The 21,606-nt window shown below is 41.6% G+C and overlaps 1 protein-coding gene across 1 annotated transcript in view; it reads left to right on the forward strand.

The window, feature by feature from the left end:
- LOC126015903 (histone-lysine N-methyltransferase PRDM9-like) overlaps nt 1–19,305 on the forward strand; it is a 31,664-nt gene extending 12,359 nt beyond the window's left edge. Inside the window, exons 4-9 of the mRNA XM_049778447.1 lie at nt 14,011–14,279; nt 14,680–14,747; nt 15,525–15,718; nt 17,634–18,078; nt 18,166–19,116; nt 19,200–19,305. Coding sequence (XP_049634404.1) covers nt 14,011–14,279; nt 14,680–14,747; nt 15,525–15,718; nt 17,634–18,078; nt 18,166–19,116; nt 19,200–19,305 — 2,033 coding nt within the window. The remainder of the gene's footprint in view (nt 1–14,010; nt 14,280–14,679; nt 14,748–15,524; nt 15,719–17,633; nt 18,079–18,165; nt 19,117–19,199) is intronic.
- Nucleotides 19,306–21,606: the final 2,301 nt, after the last annotated feature.

A 21,606-nucleotide genomic window follows, 5' to 3' on the forward strand; every position in this document is an offset into this window, starting at 1 on the left:
TAAGGTGCCTGCCTTGCCTGCGCTAGCCTTGGACGGACCGCGGTTCGATCCCCTGGTGTCCCATATGGTCCCCCAAGCCAGGAGCAACTTCTGAGCACATAGCCAGGAGTAACCCCTGAGCATTACCGGGTGTGGCCCAAAAATCAAAAAAAAAAAAATGTCATGAGTATCTTTATATATTTGTATCTTAAATAATAAAAAGAAGATTCGTACTCTGTTTAAAGGAATAACAGGATGTATACTTTGTTTAAAAGAGAAATAAGGGCCTGGAGAGATAGCACAGCAGCATTTGCCTTGCAAGCAGCTGATCCAGGACCAAAGGTGGTTGGTTCGAATCCCAGTGTCCCATATGGTCCCCTGTGCCTGCCAGGAGCTATTTCTGAGCAGACAGCCAGGAGTAACCCCTAAGCACCGCCAGATGTGACCCAAAAACCAAAAAAAAAAAAAAAGAGGAGAAATAGGACATGGGCTCTATCAAGGGAAAAGACTGGATGTTGGCACTGTTAGGCTCTGTGAGTTTAACTCCACTGGAGACTACCCAGACCACCCTGCAAGTTCTCAAGGATGTCCCAGATCACATTCTGGTGCGCTAAGCCTACACCCTACAGTGCTTTGGACTACACATAGAAAAAATTTTTTTCTATTAATGTTCATTGCTTGACTCTTGGCTCTGTGCTCATGGATCATTCCTGGAAGGTTCAGAGGACCCTATAGGGTGCTATAGATCAGACCTGGATCAGCTGCATGTAAGGCAATTGCTTTGCCCACTTTGCTATTGCTCCTACCTCCTGGTAATGGGGATTAATCCCAGTCACTTCAATCACTGAGATATCTCTTCTGCACAGAACGAAACTTTTTAAAATGGAAAATTTGTTAGTAATGGAGTACTAGGGAGGTGACTAGGCTAATTAACAGATTTGACAGATTTTTACACATATCATACATTATATATGAAATAATTAAGTGGTTATTTGTAGCATATGAAAAAGTTTCCATAAGATGATTCTTGGAATTGTATATAAAAGTGTTTCCTTAGGATTGTTCTGTGACTTTTGCCCCACCTAACCCTTCCAGGTGGGGCGCTGTGGAGTTGGCAATAAATAGCTTGAGGGACAGGAGTGAGGGGTCCTTCTGTGAAAAGCTGCTGGCTGCAGGAGGATTCTCTGGCTCTCCTTGCCCGATCTTTAAAACCCTATCGTTCTTGTCTGTGTGGATTATTACTTGCTGCGGATAAATATTACCAAGGTCTTCCCCCGAAAGGGGACAAGGGGATGGGAAGTAATTTCTCATTCTGGGGACTGTTCTTGGATTCACAAATACCCAGCCAAGATAACGGCGAAGATATCTTGCAAATGGCGCCGGGAACAGGTGGACCTGGACCCTCAATAACTGTAAGTGAAACGTTTTATTGGAAATTGCCTCTGGAGATCCTTGGATGGCTTCTATGGTCAGCCGTGTTGATTGTGCCACCTTGTTACAAATTCTTTGGTTTGGCGTTTGTCAAGTGGATATTTCCATACTATTTAAAACAAATAGGCTGGATGATAGGTAAATTCATTGCTTTTGGATGGTTGTGGTCTATAGTTCAAATGACAATTGATACTCAAATATTTGCCTCGCCTGTGTTGGCTCCATTAGCCATAGTTTGTGGAATCTCTGTGGTTGCTAATATTGTTATGGCGTGCATAGGTATTGGCTGGTATTTCGGAAGGAAAAAGTGTGGGAAAAGTGAGGCTAAGACCAGCCTGGAAAATAAGGAGATCTATCCAATGAAACTCCAGGCCAAAGTGCAGGCTGATGAATCTAGCACCACCATCAAAAATATAGGCATTTTTCCCAACAAAAAATCTACTCGGAAACATAATTTAGAAACTCAGGACCCAAATCAAAATATTAACACTGATGACCAACCCCCGGTGCTAAGTCCACAAGTGAGTCCGGATTCTGTACACAGAATGGAATCACAAAATAGTGCTGGCTCAGATGACGAATCACAGGCTAGTGCTCCACATGTCAGGGCTCAGAGCCCGGTGCAAAGTACTTCTGCTAATCCGGCCTCAGTTCCGTTACAAACAGTATATAGAACCATTTACGAACCCCTTGAAATAGAAGACATGGAACGGTTTAAGAAAACATGTAAGGAATTTGGGCCAACCTCTTCATACTGTCTGGAGACGCTAAGACTTTGGTGTCGAAAATCACTTTGGACACTGCATGAATTTCAAAAATAGCTGAAATATGCTTGCCATCTAAACAGCGAATGGAATGGGAGATGTTCTATGCGGAGGGTGTGAAATCCAAATTATATAGCCCGGATGGAACAAAAAAACGAGTGGCAGGGGTCACTCTATCGTATGAATTATTAATGGCAGAAAATCAATATGCAGATATTCAGGCACAAGCTGCTTTACCTAAGGAAATCTTAAACATAATTAAAGATATTGCAGTATCCGCATGGGAAAAACTTGATATGAACAGCACAGGTGCAGGAACCTTTTTAAGAATTACCCAAGGTCCCCATGAGCCATATATCGACTTTGTAGCTAAACTCAAAGATGCTTTGAAAATACAAGTCAAAGATAAGCAGGTTAGAAAATATTTAGAAAAAAGTTTGGCTTATCATAATGCGAATTCAGCCTGCAAATTGATATTGGCCCCTTTGCAGGACAAGGCTGACTTAAATGATTTTTTATATGCCTGCAGAAATGTTTATGATTCTTCAGCAAACCTGGATCCAGTGCAAACTTTTGCAGTAAGCAAGGGAACAAAGTCTTTCTACCCCCGGGGAAAAAGCGCTGCCCCAAAGCCTGGTCTCTGCCCAAAATGCAAGAGAGGTCGCCACTGGGCAAAAGATTGCAGATCTGGAAATCTCCCTAATAATAACACAGGGAATGGTTTTAACACCACACCCAGGAGGCAATTCTTCTGTTACCATTGTGGAAAACAGGGCCATATCAGAAGAAATTGTCGTCTTTTGTTAAATCAAGCTCCTCAGGGACACACATTTCCAATGCAGGGAAACGCCTACCGGGCCAGTCCCCAGGCCCGTGCAAATCAGGGGCAAAGTCCACAAACCATACTTCTTCCGAGCCCAGCCCAAGATTGCTCACAATTAGCGAATTAATTCATGCGACTGCGGGGAGCGCTGGGCTCGACATAACTTGCCCAGAGGACATTACAATTTACCCAGGAGCATGCCCCTTCATGCTAAAAACTGGCATTGTAGGCCCGCCACCCCCAGATACAATGGGGTTGATTCTGGGCAGAAGTTCCCTCAATGTAAAGGGTATATCAGTAACCACAGGTGTCATTGACTCAGATTCAAAGGGAGAAATTGTTGTAGTAATTACGGTACCGGATACTTGGACATTCAAAAAGGGGGAGGCAATTGCCCAGATAGTAATAGTGCCGTATGTCAAATTTGGGACTTCAGATAAGACACGAATTGGAGGTTTTGGAAGCACAGATCCAGGGGCCACCCATAACCCAATTATCGCTCTGGTTACTAAATTTAAAGAGGAAAATCCGATGATTAAACTTCACTTTCAGGGGCGACCCTTTAATGGAATGATAGACACCGGGGCTCAAATCACAGTAATTTCTGATAAGGAATGGCCAGAAAATTGGCCTTTACAAGAAATTCCATACTCGCTAGAAGGAGTGGGAGGTTTAAGTTCCTGTCTGTTAAGTAAAAGGACTATGGTAGTTCATGGCCCAGAAAATCAAAAGGCCATAATTAGACCTCATGTGGGCCCATTCTCACCTTCTCTGTGGGGTCGCGACCTACATAAGCAGTGGAAAGCTGAATTCCACATCCCATTAGCTCCAGAAGAGTCTGGAACTTCTCCTGAAATGAAAATTCAGAATTTTTGGTAGGGGCCACTGACAGAAAGAACCCAGCACCGATAAAAATAAAATGGAAATCTGATGAACCAATTTGGATAGGTCAGTGGCCCCTTAAAATTGATAGATTAAAGGTGCTAACAGAATTAGTGGAAGAACAGCTAAAATTAGGGCATATTGAGCCTTCATTTTCTCAATGGAATTCGCCTATATTTACCATACAAAAGAAGTCCGAAAAATGGAGACTGTTGATGGATCTGAGAGCAGTAAACATATCTATGGTACCCATGGGAAAATTGCAAACAGGTTTACCATCACCTGTAGTTATCCCAAAGGAATGGCCACTAGTCATAATTGACTTGAAAGACTGTTTTTACCATATTCCTATTCACCCGGATGATAAACACCGGTTTGCATTCTCAGTTCCTTCTATAAACAATACCCATCCCTGCCGGAGGTTCCAATGGACTGTCCTCCCCCAGGGCATGCTGAATTCCCCAACAATGTGTCAATTTTTTGTAGATAAGATTTTGAGCCCTGCTCCAGAAAGATTTCCTCAAGCCATGATCTTTCATTATACTGATGATATTCTTATCACAATGAACAATGAAACAGATCTACAGGACGTATATTCTTTTGTTATTGACTGTTTGCAAACAGCAGGACTGAAAATAGCTTTAGAAAAGATACAGACTATGCCACCATATCAATACTTGGGTTTTATTTTGGACCGAACGTCTATACGTCCACAAAAAATCTCCATCAAAAAAGAAAACCTCAAAACACTTAATGATTTTCAGAGACTTTTAGGTGACGTGAATTGGCTCTGGCCTGCGCTAGGAATCCCAAATGCAGAACTGTCTAATTTGTTTAAAACATTGGAGGGTGATTCTGCCCTAGACAGCCCGAGAAATTTAACTATAGAGGCCAAAAATGAATTGGACTTCTTCTTGAACAGGTTGCAACAATCATTTCTCTCAAGATTCATCCCGGGAGAGAAGGTTTCTTTATTAATTTTCCCTACAAAAGAAACCCCTATGGGGGCATTGATGCAACAGGCAGGTCCGCTGGAATGGGTATATTTACATAACAAACAGCCTCGGTCTGTGATATCTTATTTGGATTTAATTTCAGAACTCATTATCAAAGCAAGACTCAGATCTATATCTTTACTAGGATTTGACCCTGATATATTAGTATTGCCAATACCAAAAAAGGAAATTGAGTCAATATTGCCTCTTAATGAATCTTTACAAAGGGCCCTTTCAGATTTCACAGGAGAAATTTCCTCTCATTATCCACCAGGAAAGACATGGGACTTTTTGAAAAAGACTCAGTTTGTTATTTCTTCTATCGTTCGAGACTCTCCTATCCCCAATGCGAAGGTTTTTTACATAGATGGGTCCAGCGGGGGTAGGGGTGGGATAACTGGAGAAAACATGAATATAACTATAGATACCAAGTATAAGTCAGCACAGAAAGTTGAATTAGCAACGTTAATTTACCTATTAGAAAATGTATCTGACGCCATGAATGTTGTCTCTGATTCTTTGTATGTGGTAAATTTATGTCCTGTGATAGCCACGGCCTCTCTCAATGCTCATAGCCCAATTATACAGAATTTACTACAAACATTACAACAGCTTATTCAAAAACGAACTGAACCCATCTTCATCACGCATATTAGAGCCCACTCAGGTCTTCCAGGGCCAATGGCTCAAGGAAATAAAACTGCAGATTTGTTGGCAATGCCTATATTCAAGTCACCTACAGAAGAACATACGGCTTTACACACAAATGCTCGCCGCTTACATGTAAATTACCAGATTTCCTGGAGGCAAGCTAGAGAAATTATAGAAAGGTGCGACATATGTGCCCCATTAGCAAAAAAGACTCACATAGCAGGAGCAAACCCAAGAGGCTTACAGTCTAATGAACTGTGGCAAATGGATGTAACTCAAACAGATTTATTTCCATATCTTATCTTCATGTGGTGGTGGACACTTATTCTCGATTTATTTGGGCAATCCCTATGTCTTCCCAAAAGTCTAAGGCAGTTTGCAGTTTTCTTTTACAATGCTTTTCAGTTATGGGTGTTCCGTATTCCATTAAAACTGATAATGGACCCGCCTATATCAGCAAAACTTTTGAATTCTTTTGTAAAGAATGGCAGATAAAACTTCTGAAAGGAATCCCCTATAATTGCCAAGGACAGGCCATTGTGGAAAGAGCACACAGGACGCTAAAAACTCAATTACAAAAGAATAGAAAAAGAGGTTTAGCACCTACTGAGCTGTTATCTTTGACTCTTCTTACACTAAATTACCTAAATTTACCCCAAGGGGAAAGTTACACTGCTGGGGAAAGACATTTTAAAGAAGATATTCAGAGACAAGAAACATCACATATACCGGTTTGGATCAAAGAGGATGAAAAATGGATCGCTGGATATCTTCTTCTGAGAGGAAGGGGATATGCATATGTTGGTACAAATGACAACCCCTCTAAGAAATTTTGGGTCCCTTTACGCCTCATCAGAAATCGAATTAGTACAAACCACCAGGATCAGGTTGCTGGGACTACAAGCCTGCCCCCACGTCAAATACAAAATGCCCAAAACACTGACAATTGTAACACTGCTGTGGCCTCTGAGAAAGTAAACAAGGGATTAACGTTTACACCCAATACCTTGAATAAGGCAGACAAGAGTAAGAAGCCCTTACATTCCAGAATGCAAATAGAGAAACAGAGACCTGCATTTACAGGATTACGAAATTTAGGGAACTCATGCTATATGAACTCAATATTACAATGCCTGTATAATATTTCAGACTTAACTCAGTATTTTTATCAAGATCATTATAAAAAAGACATTAACAAAGAAAATCCAAGTGGACATAAAGGTAAATTAGCAGAACAATTCGGTCATCTCATAAAAATCATGGGAGATGGATGTCATAGGAATGTCAATCCTGAACACTTCAAAGCAACAATTGGTTTACTTAATGACCAATTTGCCGGACACAACCAACAGGATCCTCACGAATTATTGATGTTCCTTATAGAGGGACTACATCAGGATTTGCTTACTGAAAATTCAATAGCAGATAAAACTATACACCTGATAGACAATGAAAAACATGAACAATCTAGGCCTAAACACCAAAAGGCTCACAAATCTCTTATATATGACCTCTTTCAAGGACAGTTCAAATCTACACTACAGTGTCTCACATGTCACCAAAAGTCTGAAGTATATGAGACATTTGTTCAGTTGTCCCTGGCAATCAAGCCTACAGATAAATGTACGTTACAAGAATGCCTCGTTGAATTCTTTAGAGAAGAAGATTTGAAAGGTAACAATAGAATTCATTGTAACAGCTGCAACACTAAAAGGGACTTTTTGAAGAGGACATACTTGTGGAAATTACCTCCAGTATTAATTATTCATTTGAAACGTTTTGCTTTTGATGGCAAACAAATTAAAAAACTACTCACTTATGTGGATTTTCCTTTAGAAGACCTCAACTTAGCAGAATTCACTCAGGAAAAAACTTATAAAACTGAAAAATACACCTTATCATCAGTGTCTAACCATTTTGGTAAACTTCATTTTGGACACTGTACATCATACTGTAATATTGACTCAAGACAACACTGGATCAATTTTGATGACAAGAAAATCAAGAAAATTCCTACTGCATTGGTAAAATCCACAGCAGCATACATCCTGTTTTATACTTCTCAGAGATCTACTATAAATGCTTAATAATTATTTATTTTATTTGTTAGTTGTCATTAATGCTTTATGATTCATTTCACAGGTACTCCCGCTGAATAGGATTTATTATGATGAATCCCCATTGTAGTTGCTTGTATGATGTATTTATGTCTTAACACCACTATTGATCCAGGCTCACTCGAGAGAAAGCTTCCTCATCGTACTAAGGTATTATATAGCAATATATTGAGATATACTCATCTAACAGCTTTCACTCTTTCACTCTAACGTCATTGTTTTATTTGTCTCAATTTAGGCTTCTAGATGGAGGTGAATTTAGGCTTCTAGATGGAGGTGAATTCATAATTTTGACATAACAGTACCTTTTAGGTGGACTCTCTTTACAGTGCTCATCATCTATGGTTATGATAGAATTACTTGTCTCTACTTGTATTATTGGTTTCCTTGGTCGTATTGTGCATGAAATTCTCTTGCAGAGTTACTCGACTATGCCTTAAAAATATATCTTTTGTTGTTGCTGTGAACTTGAAGATTTTCATCTAAACTGTTTGCCGGCTATTGTATTTTAAAGCGCTTTTTGTTGATTCAGCTGAATTTTTTTGTTTTTTTTTTTTGTTTTCGCTCTATTTGGGATCCTCCCAGCTAACATTTTTTGGTAAGTATGAGTGAGTGATGGCCATGTTTGTGTGAAATATGTTTATGTATGTCTTGTGTGTCTGTATGTCTTACATGTTTTGTATATAGTTCTCTTTTCCTGACTTTATCTTCCCCAATTTATTCTTACTTATCCTTCCCTCTTTTTTCCGAGTCCCTAACAGTCTATTTTCAGGAATCCCTCCACATTTGCAAATCATCGTGTGCAAATCATCACCCACTATGACAAGCCTCCTGATCTCTGACTGAGAAAGACATCGTAAACTGTTGCAGTGCTGTATCCTGCTTCTTATTACAACTGCTTTTCCTGACTCATCAAGTTTCTTTGGTGGGACTTTTGGGAGTTCTGGACTCCCTATCTTTTCATAGTAGTTTTTGAACTTGGGAGAAATTTCAGCTCTTGTAGTTTTATAATTGTAATCCTGTAAAGTTATATTTGAGTCTACACTTTTGTTGATTACTGTAATTAATGTTTTTACATCTTAGTTGTGAATTCTCAAAATTGATATGGTATTTCATTAAGGTTTTACTTTGGTTGCTTTGGATTAGGGGTTAGATACTGTCATAAATAAGTTGCTAGAGTGTAATCCTGGCTGGTATTTTGGCCTTTTGCATGGGTGCATCATTGGAAAAAATAGCAGGTGCAAAAGGAGGTTTTATCCATTTTGGATAGACCCTCAATTTTTTCATTTACACGGGGAAGTTCTCTGCCTTAAGCATTTTGTTTTGGTTTTGAACTTAAGCTCCCACCTAATAATCGGCCGTACATGGTTCTTCATTTTCGGACCTCTTATGAACTGCTGACTGGACTAGAACTCATCTTGGATTGAATTCAAGTACATATGGATCTTATTTACTTTGGCGCCCATTGTGCGGGTGTGTGTGTGTGGCTCTTCCTTCGAAATAGGGGCCTAATTCACTGCCTCCAAAGATGGGCTTTCTTCTGCTCAAACTGGACTGGAATGGAAAATGTGTGTCTTCTCACCTGCTACGCAGCCTTGTGAGCATCTCATCTAAGGATCTCTGTCTCCGAATTACTTTCGGGCTTTGTGATTGCCCCGGGAGCTCCCCATGGCCTATTAGGTCCTGAATATTGGAATTTCTTACTTGACTTCTGCTTTTCAAGGGAATACTTACTCGGAATTGATCATCTTGGATGCTGTAGATTTTATTCTACTCTGGAGCTTGTAGTTGATTTCTTTACAGCTGTTTCTGGTTTTGAACACCCTGTGTTAGGCTAAAAAATTTTTTTCTATACTTTTTCCCGTGATGCACTTATGCAAACAGCCACTCTTTTACAATTGCTTAGTTATTCTTTTTACAATTAAAAAAAATATATATTATTTATTTCTGTACATTATTATTGTTTATTGTTTCTTTACAAAAAAAGGGGGAATTGTAGCATATGAAAAAGTTTCCATAAGATGATTCTTGGAATTGTATATAAAAGTGTTTCCTTAGGATTGTTCTGTGACTTTTGCCCCACCTAACCCTTCCAGGTGGGGCGCTGTGGAGTTGGCAATAAATAGCTTGAGGGACAGGAGTGAGGGGTCCTTCTGTGAAAAGCTGCTGGCTGCAGGAGGATTCTCTGGCTCTCCTTGCCCGATCTTTAAAACCCTATCGTTCTTGTCTGTGTGGATTATTACTTGCTGCGGATAAATATTACCAAGGTCTTCCCCCGAAAGGGGACAAGGGGATGGGAAGTAATTTCTCATTCTGGGGACTGTTCTTGGATTCACAAATACCCAGCCAAGATAACGGCGAAGATATCTTGCAGTTATTAAATTAAATTATTCAGAGTTGGAGAGAGAACTTGGCTAGCATGTGGCCAACCTAGGCTTAATCTCGGCATCCCATTTGGTCCTTCACACATCTCCAAAGTGATTCCTGAGTAAAGAGCTATCAAAGACAATCTGCCAGAGATGGGCCTACACTGCCAATATCCACAAGGATCTTGCAGGCAAGACTCTAAACAAAATTTCTCAATCCATTTTAGTAGAGAAGCCAGGGGCCTATGACAAAACCCTAGACCAGGAGAAAGATATAGAGGGGGCGAGAGATAGATTTGGGACCAGCATAAGATCAGATTGAGAGCCAAGTAAAAGGAACAGGTATATGATGTAAAGCAAAAGGATACAGCCAAATGTAGCCAAAGGTTTGTCCAGAGCAGGGAAATATCTACTGTAGCCAGGGCTAGAAAGAGTTCAATCCAATCGCTGTTTCAAATGTCTCTTCTAACTGCCAATACCTCTCCACCCTAACTCTTTTTTGTGGGAGGGGGGCTAGTTATAGACTCAGCCAGCCAATCATAATTAGGGTCTTACTTAAAAGGGCGGTCCTTTTATATGGCTGGCTGGTGCTGGACTGATGTTGGGTAATACAGTAATGTAAGATCTCCCCCTTATTGTATTTGTCTTTAGGATAGGTAGTTCCTGTCTTTAGGATAGGTAGTTCCAGGTAGGTCAGATGCAAAGGGCTGAAGTTTGATGATGACTGCAGATCCAATAATAGGGGGGCGGCTTGTTATTTTGTAGTTAAGAGCTTCAACATATGATGTCATAAAATCTGCGCAGAAGAATCATGAACCAGCAGATTATAGAGTCCTTTGCAAGTCATGTTTTAAGTTTCAGTTTTTCACCTCTATTATCAAGAGAAGAGAAAGAAAAAAATGGATACTTTGTTAAGTAAATATAGGATATCAACAAGAGTTTATATACCTATAATTAGATTTCTATTTCTTTTTTTGTTTGTTTGTTTTTTTGTTTGTTTGTTTTTTGTTTTTTTGGGCCACACCCGTTTGACGCTCAGGGGATACTCCTGGCTAAGCGCTCAGAAATTGCCCCTGGCTTTAGGGGGGACCATATGGGAATGCCAGGGGATCGAACCAGGGTCCTTCCTTGGCTAGCGCTTGCAAGGCAGACACCTTACCTCAGGGGTCTCAAACTCAATTTACCTAGGGGCCGCAGGAGGCAAAGTCGAGGTGATCCTTGAGTGCAAAGTCAGTAGTAAGCCTTGAACATTGGGGGGTGTGACCCAAACAACTAAAACAAAACAAAACAGGGGCCGGGAAGGTGGCGCTAGAGGTAAGGTGTCTGCCTTACAAGCGCTAGCCAAGGAATGGACCGCGGTTCGATCCCCCGGCGTCCCATATGGTCCCCCCAAGCCAGGGGCGATTTCTGAGCACATAGCCAGGAGTAACCCCTGAGCGTCAAACGGGTGTGGCCCAAAAAAAAAAAAAAAAAAAAAACAACAATAAAAAGATTCCTCTAGGGCAAGGCCACAAAATGTACAGAGGGCCGCAAACGACCCACGGGTCGCGAGTTTGAGACCCCTGCCTTACCTCTAGTGCCACCTCACTGGCCCCTAGATTTCTATTTCTAAGTTTCATGTGATTGTGAGACTATCTGAAAAAGAGAGAAATTGAAACAACTATTTGCAACAAATTATATACAACAATAAAAAAATTACTAAAATTTTATAAAATTAAATTCTAAAACTAAACTCTGATTTCAGAGTATAGGAATGACTTCACAGCCATCTTGGTCCAGACACAGACACTAAGGGAATTCTTGGGGTCTCTCAGACAAGTGGATGCAGGATTTGGTGAAGTGAGAAGAATAGACCACTCTCAGCAGTTGTGATGAATCTGAATTCTAGTTTATTGAAGAATACAGGGGCTATTTAAGCAAGATTTTTGCAACATATGTTTCTTGGTTACAAAAGCTTATCAGTACATACTATTTGATCTATGAATTTCTTCTAAACAATTCACATGCCAATAAGGTGGATTACAAACCTTCTAAAAGAAAGCTTTGCTCTAAAGACAGAAAGGAGAGTCTTTTTGAGCCAGAGGCTTCCTGGGATCAATGAGAGCAAATTTTTGTTTTTTAATTGGGAATTTTTATTTAGATCATTGACATTTAGCATAGTCGTTTATACAATTATTAATCTAGTTAGTTTTAAGTCTACCATCTTTTTTTTTAAATAGTATTTTTTATTTAAACATCTTGGTTACAAACATGATTGTGGTGTGTTTCAGTCATATAAGAGGACACCCTCCATCACCAGTGCACCACCAATGTCCCAAATCTCCTTCCTCCCCACCCGCCCCCATCTGTACTCTAGACAGGCTTTCTATTTCCCTCATGCATTCTCATTGTTAGGATAGCTTGCAATGTAGTTATTTCTCTAACTAAATTCATCACTCTTTGTGGTGAGGTTCATGAAGTGGGCTGTAACTTCCAGCCCAATGAGAGCAAATTCTAACATCTCAAAATTTTTCCCTCTCAGTACAGTCCCTGGGTATCAATTCCGATAAAAATTAAAAGATTAGCAAGATACCAGGTGTTCCAACAGAGTTTCCTCTTATCTGAGGGAACAGGCATTTTACTTTTAGGGTTTTGACAGATGATCATAGTTCTTAAGTCTCCACTAGATTCTGACTAAAGGGATAAACTTTATTAAAAGGGGAGCAAATCTTTACCTGGGAAAACATGCGTTACTTCCTGGCCAAACCTTGGATGTAAAAGATTAGCAAGTCACTCGGAGGTCCTTAACAAACATTCCTTTCATTTGAGAGGACAGGGCAGCAGAGCAATAAGGTGCAGAACATTCTATCAATAACTAACTGTTATTGAACTACCTAAATAACTATTAGTTATTTCAGCTTCAGTATGTTTTCTCCTGATGCTAAGTTTTCCAGGTAAAGAGGTGAATGCACAAATACTTAGCACAGCAGAAGGAAGATTAATATTCAGGCCAGATAAATGTTCACAACTATAAATAAACTAAGCATGAAATAATTCAACAACCACTTACCAGGGGAACAATTTCATTTTTCAGACCTGGCCTCAGCAATGCCATTCCACAGCAGACCTATTGGTTTCCAGCTTTCCCTAAACCAGTGGTTGGCAAGCCGTGACTCTCGAGCCACATGCAGCTCTTTACACTCTTTAATAAGTGTGCCTGGCGGCTGCTCCAGGAGTCAAAACTCTGCTCCTAGCCTCTGTCAGTGCGCGCCTTGTGTGCAGCCCCAGTGGCTCTCAAAATAAATTTCTTTTTTGTTTTTGTTTTTGTTTTTGGGCCACACCCGGCGGTGCTCAGGGGTTACTCCTGGCTGTCTGCTCAGAAATAGCTCCTGGCAGGCACGGGGGACCATATGGGACACCGGGATTCGAACCAACCACCTTAGGTCCTGAATCGGCTGCTTGCAAGGCAAACACCGCTGTGCTATCTCTCTGGGCCCTCAAAATAAATTTCTATCGTGGTTTTGGCGAGATTTGGCTCAGTTGAAAAAAAAGGTTGCCCACCACTGCCCTAAACCATGGCCATGATACGACATGATCTTTTTCTTTTACTACTTCCTGCTGACTCAGGCTTTGTAATGTCATACTTTAATTATTAAAGGGAGGATGCAAAACCACTTTATTGGGACATGACCATATCATAGTCCTGCCAATATTCCAAAATGAAATCGAATAAATACTACCACTCACTGAATTTCTGCAAAGAGCTTTTGCTGACTTCTCATAGAAACTTTCTTCACACTATCCACAGGAAAAAATTGAGACTTTCTTAGAAGAACACCTTTTATAATTTCATAAATCATAACTCATACATTCGTAACATTTCAGGCTCTGTTCTTAGGAGAACATGTAGTACCAGGGATAGAGCTGGGGTTATTCAGATCAACTGTCTTACTCTGGTATTGCCTCTCTGGAGCCCAGAATTATGTATTATACCTTTTGTAATCCCTCTTTTCTTCCATTCAGATTGTGAGAACTGTCAGAACTTCGTCGACAACTGCTCTGTTCATGAATCTCCTATATTCGTAAAGGACAGAGCAGTGGCAAAGGGGCATTGTAACCATTCAGCCAGCACTCTGCCACATGGGTTGAGAATCAGACCATCAGGCATCTCTGATGCTGGACTCAGAGTATGGAATGAGGCATCTGACTTGCCAGTGGATCTGCACTTTGGCCTGTATGAGGGTCAGATAACAGACACTGAAGAAGCAGCTAACAGTGTGTACTCCTGGCTGGTGAGAAGCATTTTTGCCCTGTTATCTGACTTCCCACATGCCCCCGACTACTCGAGAATTGGTGGGGACTCACCTTTTTTGTGCTAGCACGTGGACAGATGGGATGATCTTAACAGCACATCTACTGAGTGAACTCTGCTTGAATATAAAGCTCCTATGGAAAGGGTAATTAAAAGTACAGTGCTTCCAACCGAGATGTGACTCCAACGGTGAGGTTGTCCTGCTCTTAGTACTCAAGTTGACTGGATGAGCAGATGATGACTAAAAAGCATATTGTGTGTTCTCAATTAGAGACTGAGACTATGCAGGTGGAAAGCACAGCTGACAGTAGAGATCATTCTTCTACTTCCTATTCACCAAACTCTACTCACCTACTCTTAACTTCCTTTTCTAAACTCAGATCAACAAAGGGAGAAATTGCTGTGAGTATGTGGATGGAACAGATGAATCTTTGGCAAATTGGATGAGGTAAGACCAACAGGCACTACATTCCAGAGAAAGAACTTCCTCTTTTACAATCCCAATTCCATCTCACCCACTCTCCCTCAAAGGTCTCCTTGGATCCATGCTTCCTTCAGTCTTCTTCATTTTTCTACACTGTGAGAAATTCCTTCACAGGATATTAGGGAGAAGGAGGGAGATACATTCTTCCTAAATATAAGTTTCTATTCTGGGGGGAAAAAAACCTGTACATAAAAAATATAACCCTGGACGGGCAAGGGTGATAGTAAAGCCGGTAAGGTGCTTTCTGTGCATGCAGCCAACCCGGTGTTGATCCTAGCATCCCATAGGGTCCCTGATCCTACCAGGAGTATTCCTGAGTGCAGAGCCTGGAGCAACCCCTGAGCACCACCAGGTGTGTCTGTGATGTCAGCAAATTAGAACAAGGATGAACAAAATCTGGTCCTGGAATAGAACTTGATGCAACCCTCGAACTCTAGGGATATTCTTTTTTTGTGGGGAATACACCTGGCAAGACTCAGGTGTTACTCCTGGCACTGTGTTCAGGGATCACTCCTAGCAGTAAAGGGATGAAGGGTTGCTGGAGATAAAGCATAGATGGGCTGTGTGCAAGGCAAGCACCCAATCTGCTGAACTCTCTCTCTGACCCCTAACATTGGATTTCTGTTTTATATTTTGGTCACTGGGTTTTATGTGTAATTCTCGTGGAAATAAGTCTGAAATGAATTTAGAAAGTAGAAACTTATGTTTATGCTCTACTTTTTATTGCTGCTTCAATTCCAGGTCTGTGAAGTGCGCCAGAGATGATGAGGAGCAGAACCTCTTGGCCTTTCAGTATCGCCGGCAGATTTTTTACCCAACCTGCCATATCATCAAGCCAGGCTGTGAACTCTTGGTCTGGTATGGAGATGAATATGGACAGGAACTGAGCATAAAGTGGGGTAACAAGTGGAAAAGTGAATTTACAGCAGAGAAAGGTAAGGATTGCTGAGCAGAGACAGGAGATTTAGACACTAAAACAGGGATAAGGGAAGTGGATAAGGATTTTGGATTTGCTTTGGAGAGTAAATGAGTACTGCAAGATGAGAGCAGGAGTACATCAGGCATCATGAGGGCTGTTGGGGAGGTGGAGAAGGAAGCGGGTAAGAAGGGAGCTTAAATAAACACATGATCTATGCAGAAATGTAGAATATTCTTTCTAGTATTTTTTCCCATTTGGGGCCACATAAGCTGGTGATTGGGGCTTACTCTTATATTCAGGAATCACTCGTAGACATGCCTACTCACTGTACTATCTTTCCAACTCCAGAGCATATCTTTTCTTGAAGAAGCTCTGGGTGTGATACTGTAAACCTTGTCTCCCATCACTGAGCAAGTAGTAGAGCCCTGATCACAGCTTGGTAGGGCTTAATACCTAGGAAAGAAAGTTAATGCAAATAACTAAAACTAAATTTCCTATCATATGAGTTAAGGCCAGGTGAAATAAAACATGCTCTGAGACTTCTGAGAGAATATATTTCACTTCCTAATTTGCTAAAACTGAATGAACAATTCATACTGAATACAGCAGGACTCACTTCCTCAGTCAGTGGGGCCTAGAACACACCTGTCCGATCTGGGACACTTCGTGGTTGAAGGGGGGGGGGGGGTCAATAAATTATTTATTTTTTGATCATCACTTTAGTTTTTAGGCTTTGAGGTCAAACTCAGTGGTTCTCAGAAGCTACTCTTCATACAATGCTTGCAAGTAGCTTCCAATGATACTGGGGATTATACAGTACTGGGAATCTAAGCTGCGTGTAGAGTTGACTCTTCTACCCATTTTTATTGTGGTAGGGGTTATGAGGTCACATTCAATAGTACTCATAGGGTCACACAATGCTCTGGAAATAAAACTAGGGCCTTATCACTTGAATTTATGATCTACCCCTAAGTTTGACTTTAGGATATTTTGGAGAGATTGGCTATACCCCTACACCCATTTATATTCAGATGTTACTCATGGATTTGTGCTTAGAAATCACTTCTGGCATTGCTTGAGGACTGTATAGAGTGTCAGGGATTGAACTGGGGCTGGCCACAGGCCTAGCATGCACTGTAAACCTCGTTCTATGTCTCTAGGCACTAACTGACTTTTTAGATGACAAAACTCAATTTTAATTTATTCACACATAATGTCTAGCTATAACCTTATCCTGCCTCCGTTACTACAACTCCAAGCTAGGTGCTTCCTAACCACATTAATACTTTTCCCCTCAGAGGAAGTCACTAGAGATGATTTGACATTGATAAAATGTCACTGTGTCTCAGGAGAGTTTGCATCATAAAGTGCTGTGTATGGAAAGATCACTTAAGACCTCCTGTCAAAAAGTTCTAGATGGAGTTCAAAGTGATAGTACAGTGGGTAGCGTTTGCCATTCATGCACCAACCCAGATTTAATCCTTGGCAATCTACATGGTCTTTCCCCAGCTAGCCAGATGTACTTGCTGAGTGTAAGAATGGGAGTAATCCCTGAACATTGTGAGGTTTGGCATAAGAACAAAAAGTTTCAAGATACATATTTTCTAAATTTTGTTCAATTTAATAAATGCAAGTGAATGACAAAACACTGTTTAGGGGACAGAGGTATAGTAGAGCATTCCGTACAGTTCTCCAGGCTGCCAGGGGAGATCCCAGAGCACAGAGCCAGAGGTAAACTCAGCACCTCCAGTGTGGCCACAAAATCCAACCAAACAAAAAACTCATCAGACTATTTTGGAGTATGAAGATTTTATCTTGCTTTATTAACAAAATAAAGTAAGCTAGGAGAATAGACTTTAGCAGGTGAGAGAGCTATGTTTCAGACAGCTGTATCAGCTTCTACTTTAACCAAAACCTTCCTCTTTCAGCAGAATCAAAGCCAAAAATCCATCCATGCCCCTTCTGCTCTGTCACCTTTTCCAGTCAGAACTTCCTCTGTCAACACATGAAACATAGTCATCTGTCTCGTATCCTCCCAAGAACATCTGCAGGAAATCACCCTCAATCAGAGAATTCCTGTCCACAAGATCAGAACCAATGGATGCAACATTCTGATCCATATAATGACAAATTTGACAAGCCAAGGAATGACATAATTGAAAGTGAAAAGCACAAAGAAAGTTCCATACCTTTGACTAAGAAGATAAAGCATAAAAGAACATCAGCCTTTTCTAGATTATTTTGCAGTCAAATAGGGAGCTCTAATAAGCATGAGATGTTAATGGAGGAAGAAACTAACACACGCCAGAAAGAAAATCCAAAGGACACAGGTATAGTAGTGGCAGGGATAGGAATGTCAAAAATTTTAAGAGACAAGTATGTAAAACCTGAGCAAGGCTTCAATGATGGATCAAGTATCATCACACACCAGAGGACTCACATAGAGAAGCCCTATGTTTGCAGGGAGTGTGAGCAAGGCTTCAGTGACAGTTCAAATCTCAGGAAACATCAGAAGATGCACCCAAGGGAGAAGTCCCATATTTGCAAGGAGTGTGGGCGAGGCTTCCATGTGAGGTCACAGCTCATCATACACCAGATGACACACACAGGGGAGAAGCCCCATATCTGCAGAGAGTGTGGACGAGGATTTCGTAGGAGGTCACATCTCCTCAGACACCAGATGACACACACAGGGGAGAAGCCCCATGTTTGTGCAGAATGTGGGCGAGGCTTCATTCAGAAGTCACATCTTATCATACACCAGAGGACTCACACAGAGGAAAAGCCCTATGTTTGCAGGGAGTGTGGGCAAGGCTTCAGTGACAGGTCGAATTTCAGGAAACATCAGAAGATGCACCCAAGGGAGAAGCCCCATATTTGCAGGGAGTGTGGGCGAGGCTTCCATGTGAGGTCACAGCTCATCAGACACCAGATGACACACACAGGGGAGAAGCCCCATGTTTGTGCAGAATGTGGGCGAGGCTTCATTCAGAAGTCACATCTTATCATACACCAGAGGACTCACACAGAGGAGAAGCCCTATGTTTGCAGAGTGTGTGGGCGAGGCTTCTGTGTGAGGTCACATCTCCTCAGACACCAGATGACACACACAGGCGAGAAACCCCATGTTTGTGCAGAGTGTGGGCGAGGCTTCAATCAGAGGTCACATCTTATCATACACCAGAGGACACACACAGGGGAGAAACCCTATGTTTGCAAGGAATGTGGGCATGACTTCATTGACAGTTCAACTCTCCTGAAACACCAGAGGAGACACACAGGGGACAAGCCCCATGTTTGCAGGCAGTGTTGGCAAGGCTTTGGTTACAGGTCAAGTCTCATGAGACACCAGAGGACACACACAGGGGAGAGACCCTATATTTGCAGGAAATGTGGGCATGGCTTCATTGATAGGTCAACTCTCAGGAAACACCAGAGGATGCACACATGAGAGAAGCCTCATATTTGCAGGAATGTTGGCAAGGCTTCATTCACAGGTCAAGCCTCATCACTCACCAGAGGACACACACAGGGAAGAAGCACTATGATTGCAGGGAGTGTGGGCATGGCTTCAATAACAGGTCAAGTCTCAGGAAACACTAGAAGATGCACAGAGGGGAGAAGCTCCATGGATGCAGGAGTGTTGGCAAGGCTTCCGTCAGAGATAAAGTCTCCTCACACACCAGAGGACACAGAGAAGCGTCATTTTTTCAGGAATGTGGCAAAGGCTTCACACAGAAGAAGACATAGAGGGGAGAATCCCCGTGTTTGTAGGGAATGTGGGTGAGACTTCAGTGTGAGGTCAAGTGCCAAGAGACCAAAGGTCACACAGGATTTGCTTAGAGTGGGCATGGCTTCAGTTAAGAGATCATATCATACACCAGACACGGGAGAAGCCTCATGTTTTCAGGGAGTATGGGCAAGGAATCAGTCAGAAATCAATTCTTATCACACACCAGAGAACACATGGGTAAAGCTTCATGTTTGCAGGAATGTGGGAGGAGCTTCAGTCTGAGTTCAAGTCTCATCACACCGAGGACACACAAAGGTTAGATTCCTTATGTTTGAAGCAAAGGTGACTAATAATAACATCTCAGTATTCACAAAGAAAAGAATGCAGCCTATGGGGCCGGAGAGATAGCATGGAGATAGGGCATTTGCCTTATATGCAGAAGGACGGTGGTTCAAATTCTGGCATCCCATATGGTCCCCGAGTCTACAGGAGTGATTTCTGAGTGTAGAGCCAGGAGTAACCCCTGAGTGTGACCCAGAAATCAATAAAAAAGAATGCAGCTTATACCAACTGCAAAAGATACTCAAGGTGTCCAGAGAAGTGTACTGACCTCTAACTCTTCCCATATTTTGTCCTGTGCACTAGTAAACTGTAACTCCACCCTGGATTTAGGTGTATCTACCTGAGACCCGCCCATTTCTGGGAGGGGTCTTGGGAACCAGATATTACGTGTAACCTTACCTGCATGACCCCTCCCATTCCCGGGAGTGGTCTTGGAAGATTATATAAGGCCTTTGACCCAGGGGATTAGGTGGCTTTTGGTCTTTTGCCAGCATGGAGGTCAAAGGGAAGATGGCTGAAAGGAGTTAAGATGCAGGGCTAGCTAAGAATGGCTGAATGCTTAAAAAGTTATGATATAGGCTACACATGTGGTGGATAGGGCATGAATAAAGTTGATGCTTCCTGATGCCTGTCTCTGGATGAGTCTAATTCCGCCATTCACCTAAACCTGGGACCCACCAACTGAATGGGGATTGCGGAGCCACATGTCCTGGGATGGCAGAGAAAAATCCATCCATCCACCTCTATCCAATTCCATCATTAATTATTTAATTCTACAATAAACTATATTGTTCTGATCTCTAATGTTTTATTTCCCCCTTAAAAGCAGTGGGGAATAGAATGGACCAAAAACTCATACTAACACCCAATTCTAAACAGAATCAGTCCCTGATGAAGTATTTGAGATTAATCAAGTTGTTATTGATTCCTAAGCCAAGGGAGAAAAATCTCAGATTTAAGATGAAGTCGATGAAGGAAACATGCAAATGTTCACCAATGCTTTGTTTTGAGCTTGAGTGGACTTTAGACTTCTTTCCAGCTGCTTTGCTGGTTCCATCAGAATGTGGCTTGTGGAGAGTAAGAAGAGCAAGGTCCTCCCCGGCCTGCCAAGAAATGCCATTTTCATTCATCTTGCATGACTAAAAAGCTGTTCAGGGACGTTTAATATTTTGAACTAAATTTCATTCCCCACATGCCCTTTCTCCCTCCACAACTGGATAGAGTCCTGGCAGAATTAAGAACCACTAGGAGATGCCCGTGCTGAGAATAATTAAAGTAGCCATAGAGATAACAGCAGGTGGGCTTCTTGTCTATGTGGCCTCCCTGGGTTCAATCCTCCATAGTCCATACTGTTTTGTTCAAGGCCAACCAGGAATGGTCCCTGAGCACAGACTCCAGAGCATAAATTGAAGTGGCCCTAAACAGACAGACTAAACTCAAGCTAATGAAATGATCTTGCTCAAAAATGCAAAATTCCCTCCACAACTATTTAGTATGAGTACAGGTACTAAGTCTGAGAGGGTCCTTAAGAAGCCCCCTTCTTAAAACTAAAAGTTACTGTGGAGGGGGTTAATTACTTCTCTTTATCCAACCGTTTCCCCCTTTATCCTGAGCATTTGTAACAACCCCACATCCTGCCCATGAACATGTGAGCTGCACCGTGTGACTTAATTCACACAGTGATAGTGTCATGGTGTACTAGCTTGCTGATTCTGAGAACTGGTGGGAGAGCTGTATCCAGATGAGTGCCAGGGTTGAGTCCATGTTCTCATGTTAGGAGGGCATATTAAAATATAAGTGTGGAATTAACTGCTGTTTTGCTTCTGTAA

Source organism: Suncus etruscus, chromosome 8 (assembly GCF_024139225.1).
Source record: "Suncus etruscus isolate mSunEtr1 chromosome 8, mSunEtr1.pri.cur, whole genome shotgun sequence".
Lineage (NCBI taxonomy): Eukaryota > Metazoa > Chordata > Mammalia > Eulipotyphla > Soricidae > Suncus > Suncus etruscus.